The sequence below is a fragment of the Papaver somniferum genome, unplaced genomic scaffold (assembly GCF_003573695.1).
Source record: "Papaver somniferum cultivar HN1 unplaced genomic scaffold, ASM357369v1 unplaced-scaffold_10, whole genome shotgun sequence".
NCBI classification, from domain to species: Eukaryota; Viridiplantae; Streptophyta; class Magnoliopsida; order Ranunculales; family Papaveraceae; genus Papaver; species Papaver somniferum.
This window is the reverse complement of record NW_020618825.1, coordinates 5,542,749-5,551,192: the sequence shown is the minus strand read 5'-3', so window position 1 is coordinate 5,551,192 and position 8,444 is coordinate 5,542,749. Positions and strand designations below refer to the sequence as shown.

The 8,444-nt window shown below is 34.7% G+C and overlaps 1 protein-coding gene across 1 annotated transcript; it reads right to left on the bottom strand.

The window, feature by feature from the left end:
* Positions 1-2,161: 2,161 nt before the first annotated feature.
* On the bottom strand, positions 2,162-6,241 carry LOC113326215. The gene is made up of 6 exons (XM_026573983.1): positions 6,145-6,241; positions 4,861-4,995; positions 4,653-4,753; positions 2,893-2,988; positions 2,567-2,815; positions 2,162-2,464 (listed from the first exon to the last, which is right to left on the bottom strand). Exons 1-6 carry the CDS (start codon positions 6,239-6,241, stop codon positions 2,303-2,305), a joined length of 840 nt encoding a protein of 279 aa, XP_026429768.1. The 3' UTR covers positions 2,162-2,302.
* Positions 6,242-8,444: the final 2,203 nt, after the last annotated feature.

Here is an 8,444-nt window from a genome sequence, read left to right as displayed (position 1 = left end):
TCACATCGAAACAGGCTTGGTAACGGGCCCTAATTCGAAGGAGAAAGGTTCTTCACGTAGCTTTCCTAAGACAGGGGAGTTAACTATATCGGGTCTTCTTGGATTTTGGGGAGAGTTTTGAAGGAGATTTAATCGGAGATTATCATGGGTATGGACTGATATTGGCCTGTTAACGTAAATCAGGTTTGGTAGTTGGTTTGAGATCGAAGAAAAAAGAAGTTCACCGGACTTTCTTTACAAACAGGGAGAAGAATCATTTACAGGAATTTTGAGTGAATATTTGGGAGGATATATTATCTAATTTGTTATGAATCTATCAAAGGAAGTTGTTGTTGAAGAAGGAAAGACTACAGACGCGTAGACGAGCTGGCAGGTAGTTATTTTCGTGACTTGTTGGAGGGTGAAAGGAAAACTATTTTCGAATATTTCTTGCCTTGGAGGTTGCTGTGAGGTATAAATACAAGTGCTGGGAGTCTAAGATGGGGATCGAGACCTAGTAGAGAGTTTGGGGTTGATACGGAGGCTTAGGGAGAGACAACAGAGGTCTCTGCTCAGAGAAAGAAAGTTGCAGAGTCGTTTCTGCACTTTCAGGGAAGAGAAGGAAGAAGAAAAAGAAGAAATGACGTCCTAAGTCGGTCGCAGAGAGGTGTAGTTTAGTTACTGCAGCAGAGAAGTATTGTTTAGGAGGCAGTCTTATATTCTCTGTAGTCCTTTGTAACAGTCAGTCTGGAACGCTTATACACGTTGCAATTGATCTGTTTTATCTTTTTCTTGTATTTTCACTCTGTTCAAACACTTTTGAGCCATGAATAAATATGTTGAGCATGTTTTTGATATGAGGAGCTTAACCCAACACTGGGACCATGGAGGAAGCCCTTTTTCATCATTGTGGTAATTCTATTAATTCTTTATATGACTTTTTGCACTAAAATTGAATTTATTTATGATTTTTCTTGAATGGTTGTGATTTCAATTGATGGGTCATGATTAGCTTAAGTGTTTTGATGTCCCATGCTTTAGATTTACAGTCATTACTTTCGGAATCTACTTTGGCAAAGAATAAGAGTCAATAATCTTTATCATATGAGCTATAACTGTGTAGAATTGATTTTTGAACCACATGAGTATGAAAATTGGTGAAATCCTGAGTCTCAGTACCTCTCGTTATTGTGACAACTTTTTTTTGTGTATATATTTTCTTTATTATTAAGTCTGAAATCGAGTCTACACACACTAGTACAAATCTTTACATTGGCCACACTTAATCACCGTGTCCATAGGCTTTTGGTCATGGATTTTTTTCACTCCAAAAATGTGGCATCAGGTGCCGAGACAAAAAGGTATCCCTATGGCTGCATAAACTTTGAGTGGCTATAAAATATGATTAACCATGGCCATAACTCTAAAACCGTGTCTATATGGTACTCAATATTTTTTTGGTAGTTAAGCATTTTCACTATCACCGTGGCCATAGGATCCTTATAGACACACAATTTAATTATATGTGGCTAAAGTTTACCTTAAAGTCACGTAAATTTTATTATAGTCGTGGCCTTTGTCATCAATTGGACACGCAAAATTCATTTTATCATGGCCAATTCATGAGTTGCGGTCACACTAATTTTTCTCAACCATGGCCATCTCTATCATTTGGACACACGGAAAATAATTTAACATGGCTAATACATGATTTGTAGTCACGTTTAATCTATGGTACCATGGCCATCCATATTTTTGGACACATGATAAACATTTTACATGGCCAATTAATAAGTTATGGCTACTAAAAATTTGTAGCACCGTGGCTAAATTTTTTCGAAAGACACATCAAGTGTGTTGAATGTAGCTATTGTTCACCTTTTGGATACATCAAGTGTTTTCAATGTAGCTATTGTTCACCTTTTGGACACATCAAGTTTTTTGAATGTAGCTATTGTTCAACTTTTAGACACATCAAGTGTTTTCAATGTAGCTATTGTTCACCTTTTGGACACATCAAGTTTTTTGAATGTAGCTTTTGTTCACCTTTTGGACACATCAAGTGTTTTGAATGTAGCTATTGTTCACCTTTTGGACACATCAAGTGTTTTCAATGTAGCTATTCAAAAATCACCTAAGTAACCATCCATAAAAAATTAATGAAGACTACAATTAGAATTGTACCAAAATAATTTCATTTCACAATATAATAAACATCTCAATCTGATAATTGTGCAGTAACCTTGAGAAAACAAACTTTCAAAGAGAGACTTAAAAGTTTAAACATCCAAATCCTATAGTCCACGACTATTTCTATTAATAATTAGGCTGCAGTCTTGAGTCTCTTGCTGGATCTCCGAGACTTTAGTTCCCCGCTCTTCATATATGAAGGTTTCTTCTTCTTTGTCTTCTTAGTGTTTGGGTCAGAATCATATTCATCGTTTGGGTCAGAATCATGTTCACCGGGGTCTGAAAGTGGATGGCCCTGCAGCAAGCCAGTGGATGTATAATTAAGGGAAAAAACCATGTTAACAGTTATATGGTCAGGATGCAGAAGGTAATAAACATGTATAATAAAGCAACTTACACTAGAGCAAGAGATCACAAACTCTTTAGGCCAAGCTACTATAGATTTTTCAGCATCCTCTACTGTTTTGAGATGAGTAGATGGGACTGGCAAACAATGATTCTTTAATATCGACTTTTCAACCGTCACTCTGACACAATCATCCCGGAGTGGATCTCCATGAACCTTCTGACCTGGCACTGATGGAAGAACCGAACCCCATGCAATGATATTTCTCAGTGAAGCATGAGCCAGTTTGCATTTACCAATCTGCAAAACAGAAATGTTATATTGACGTCAACAGATTCAAATCTCAAAATGCTTAAATGCCTGTGAAAAGGACATACCGTTGAAAGTTCAGTTTTGTCTTTCGATTGAGAATTGTCTGGTGAACTAAGGGGTAGATGCTCAGATGCAGGAGACTTTTGTTTGTATTTTCCAGACTAAAAATATACGCTATATTAACATCAACAAAAAATGGAACTCTCAAAGCACTATATATTTTAAATACCTGCAAAAGAAACATACCATTTGGAGTTCAGAACTATCTTTCGATCCCGTAGACTGAGATACATTTTCAGATTCAGGGTCATTTCTATTTGTATTAGATTCATTCCTTTCAGTCGGAGAAATGCTTGTAACAGGGAATTCAAGCATAAGAGACTTCTCTCTAATAGGAGATTTCTATATAGTGCAGTTGACATATTAGATACTACAGAATTATTAGGAAATACATACTTAATCAAAATTACTTGGATGATGTTAAACATACCCGTGCCTTTTTGATTTTGATTTTTTTTCAATATGCCTTGAGATTTTAGCTGAGACATTAAGCTGCTCATCATTTCTTCTTGTGCCTTCATTGCTGCCTTCATTTCCTTCATTTCTGCATCCTTCCTATCTCTCTCCATTTGGTTCGCACGTCTTTCATCTTCCAGTTGTTTCTTCAGTTCAATGTGCTCCTTGGATGCTCCTTTCCGTGGCAGGTGCCAGTACGTTGTTGGAGTCACTCCCTTGCCTATACATCTTACACGCCCAGCATGTTCTTCCCCAAACACAAGGGTGATAGAATCATTGCCTGGTTGTTTTCTCAAAGTTCCATCTTCCAGCTGCTTATCAAAATCCTCCTGCACAAAAAAGAATTAAGGGATTAGAAGTGATAATCAATTAAATCAAAATTATTTTCACATTTACTCAAGCACAAAACAAATAGCTAGATAGTTTCAGTCGTCTTACAAGCTGAGCTGCTTTTTCCCTAACATCATCGTCATCGTATTCTCCATTTTTTTTTGATGTGCCTTCCTCCATAGTAAAGACCGTGAAGGATTTTCATCTTCAAGGATCTCTTTCTCATTAATCTAGTAATTATAAAATACACAAGAAGAAAAATTAGATAGATAATACTATAATTTAAACTGGAAATAATAATAATTTTGTATAACAAACTGGACTTACTAATTTTTCCAACAGCCCTGCATACCCTGCTCTTCCCGTCCTGTGGTTATATTTGTGGTTCTTACGCGCCTTAGCTCCCCTAATGGACAACTCCTGAGCATACAGATTTAAAGAATTTCATTCATAAAAAAGTTAGACTAATTAATGAAATTAATATCAATATTTCCAAACTAAACGTGCAATATACAACCTTGCATTTATCAGACAACCTCCACTTTACGAACTTGTCCCATTGTTCTTGGTTCACAATGACACGATATTGTTTAGGAACAGTATTTAGTTTAGCAGGTTTACCCAAATTGGGCACTATGAACTTTACATACAACTTTCTTCTGAAGTTGCGCAAATGTTCCCCAAAATATTTCATAATTTGTCTTCTCATAGTCTCCTCAATTTCATAAAACCGCTGCCAAAATATGGAGATGTTAACGGCAGGTAACAAATTAATAACAAATATAGTATTAAAAATCAATATAGATCAGCATATACATACCAATAGTTCGTGCCATAACTTATCCCTCATCACTGAATTCACTTCCTTCCACTTCAAGTGCCTTAGACCAACGTCTCGACGTACCAATACACCCATGTAACTAGCAATTTCAGCTTTATATTTCCCCTTAAATCGACCAAAATTATCAAATTCTATCACATGCTTCTCGCCGTCAAAATTTTTCTTTAGCTTCTTCAATCTTGTTAAACCTCGAACATTATTCTCCTTAGACTCTACTGTATTGTTTGGAGCTCCTGTGTCTTTTTATAGTTCAAAAACCCAAAATAAGAGTAAACATGGTGTAAGAGTGTACTCATATTTTTTAAGTCCAAAGCAAACAAAAACAGACAAGCTAGTATAGCATTACCAGGCTGTTCAGGACTTTCAGTCGATTCATCATCAGAACTGGAGCTATCACCATCGGAACCGGTGCGACTACCATCGGAATCTTCGTCTTCATCCTCTGACTCTCCTAAATTCTGCAAGGCTTGAGCCTCCAGGGCTGCAGTCTCATTTTCAGCATACTCATCATCATCATACTCTGGCTCCCAACTCGAATTCTCTTGTGTAGTCATATAGGAAACTGCATATACATGTATATGATTCAATCAAATAAGGTCTGAATTCTTTTCAATCAAAAGTCAAAAGTTATTAAGCTAGACACAAGCAAAAATTAAATAACAGTCAATTAACATGGTCTTGATTATGTCAGTACTAACATGGTCTTGATTAGTATGATTAGATGCAAGAGCAGGATGCCGTCTCAGAATTGTTAAAAGATATAACAATTAAAAAATTATTAATCGCTGAGGTTTTTACTAGAGCATTGAAAGAACTCAAGCAAGACTCCAGTTCAAACATACACAATTATGTAAACCTACCAAGTTCCCTAAAAACAAACGACGGATGCCGATCTCCGACATAATTATAATCCCATTATACAAAATGTCAATGACTCGGGAGTATACACGACAGATGGAAGCTTACTGACCAGCTAAAGTTGATGAAAATGAGATAAAAATGTGATTTCTAGTGGTTTCAGGGAGAACCACAGAAGTTTAAACTATTGGTTTGCAATGTGAAAAACATTCATCAGAATAGACAGATAAAAAAACCAAGGAATAACATTCAATTGACCTAGCTCTGACATAATTATAATCCCATTATACAAAACGTCAATGACACGGGAGTATACACGACAGAGAATGTGGCCAGCTAAATGAGATAAGAATGTGATGTCGAGTGGTTTCAGGGAGAACCACAGAAGCTTAAACTATTGTTTGCAGTGTGAAAAACATTAATCAGATTCATCGGAAAAGAAAGAAAAAAACATAAAAGAATAGCATTTCCATAACCATAGAAGACTGAGTTGTTATCCAGCCACTATGCAACTTAGAATACAATCTGCATAAAGATCCTAAGCATAACATAGGAAAAGCTTAAACATGCATGCACACCATTGTTCTTCTTAATAAGAAATAAACAGGTGCATAAACCCTGCTTTCAATGAATCAAAAATTAAGAATTAGGGTTTGAGTCAAAACTTAACCTTTGAATCAATTGGGTCTGATTCAAAAATTAAGGTTTGAATCAATTAGGGTTTGAATAACTAAGCTTTTTAGACGAAAGAAAGATTGAGAACAGGATATACCTTTATAAGATTTAGCCATGCAATTCCTCAACACCATACGGCCCTTTATAAAGTCGCACAGATTGAATAATCCCGCCGAAAATATTTTGCGTTTCATTTTCATCCGCTCAAAATTATTTAGGGTGAACTGAAAAATCGATTGAGTTTGGTCTACGATTTCCTTTTTTCGGAAAAATCTCCTAAGAAAATACCATTTGATTTTGATCCTACGGTAGACCTAAAAATATTTCCAAACTTTAGAAATCCGATTTCCCTTTTTACTCTAACAAATCTCAATGTTTCCCTGATTTTAAGCCTAGAACTTTATCCCCTTTTTACTCTGCTTAGGTTTCTCTAGTTCTCTCCGCTCTGTAACTCTGGTTTAGGAGGAAAGATAAAACGAACAAATTTTGAGGTGTTACATAGCGTAAGATAAGAGGTTCTTCCATATTAATCTAACTATTGGTTGGGCTTGTGATAAATATATTCACCGTTAGATTTACTATGGACATCCTATTCGATGCATTTTGAAATAACATAAGTAAAATCGTAATGGACTGGGCTGGAGTGTTAGCTTAAACCATGTAATGGACTGGGCTGGAGTGTTAGCTTAAACCATGTAATTGACTGGGCTGGACATAAATGTGGCATAAATTTTTTCATTATTTTTCATTTTTTACTTAAATTTTTTTTCATTTTTTCCTTTTTTTTTCTTTTTACTTTTTTTTTTATTACATAATCAAAATTTAGTTACATAATCAAGACTCGACACTTCACCTGAAATATTGATCGATTCTGAACGAGTTCGAGTAAAACTGATGAAAATGGAACTTCGTCCTTTGGAATCGAGACACGGAAAAATTTAGTTATTACATAATAAAAATTTAGTTATTACATGATCAAAATTTAGTTACATAATCAAGACTCGACACTTCACCTGAAATATTGATCGATTCGAAACGAGTTCGAGTAAAACTGATGAAAACGGAACTTCGTCCTTTGGAATCGAGACACGACAAAATTTAGTTATTACATAATCATAATTTAGTTATTACATAATCAAAATTTAGTTATTACATGATCAAAATTTAGTTACATAATCAAGACTCGACACTTCACCTGAAATATTGATCGATTCGGAACGAGTTCGAGTAAAACTGATGAAAACGGAACTTCGTCCTTTGGAATCGAGACGACAAAATTTAGTTATTACATAATCATAATTTAGTTATTACATAATCAAAATTTAGTTATTACATGATCAAAATTTAGTTACATAATCAAGACTCGACACTTCACCTGAAATATTGATCGATTCGGAACGAGTTCGAGTAAAACTGATGATGAAAATGGAACTTCGTCCTTTGGAATCGAGACACGGAAAAATTTAGTTATTACATAATCAAAATTTAGTTATTACATGATCAAAATTTAGTTACATAATCAAGACTCGACACTTCACCTGAAATATTGATCGATTCGAACGAGTTCGAGTAAAACTGATGAAAACGGAACTTCGTCCTTTGGAATCGAGACACGAAAAATTTAGTTATTACATAATCATAATTTAGTTATTACATAATCAAAATTTAGTTATTACATGATCAAAATTTAGTTACATAATCAAGACTCGACACTTCACCTGAAATATTGATCGATTCGGAACGAGTTCGAGTAAAACTGATGAAAACGGAACTTCGTCCTTTGGAATCGAGACACGACAAAATTTAGTTATTACATAATCATAATTTAGTTATTACATAATCAAAATTTAGTTATTACATGATCAAAATTTAGTTACATAATCAAGACTCGACACTTCACCTGAAATATTGATCGATTCGGAACGAGTTCGAGTAAAACTGATGAAAATGGAACTTCGTCCTTTGGAATCGAGACACGGAAAAATTTAGTTATTACATAATCAAAATTTAGTTATTACATGATCAAAATTTAGTTACATAATCAAGACTCGACACTTCACCTGAAATATTGATCGATTCGGAACGAGTTCGAGTAAAACTGATGAAAACGGAACTTCGTCCTTTGGAATCGAGACACGACAAAATTTAGTTATTACATAATCATAATTTAGTTATTACATAATCAAAATTTAGTTATTACATGATCAAAATTTAGTTACATAATCAAGACTCGACACTTCACCTGAAATATTGATCGATTCGGAACGAGTTCGAGTAAAACTGATGAAAATGGAACTTCGTCCTTTGGAATCGAGACACGGAAAAATTTAGTTATTACATAATCAAAATTTAGTTATTACATGATCAAAATTTAGTTACATAATCAAGACTCGACAC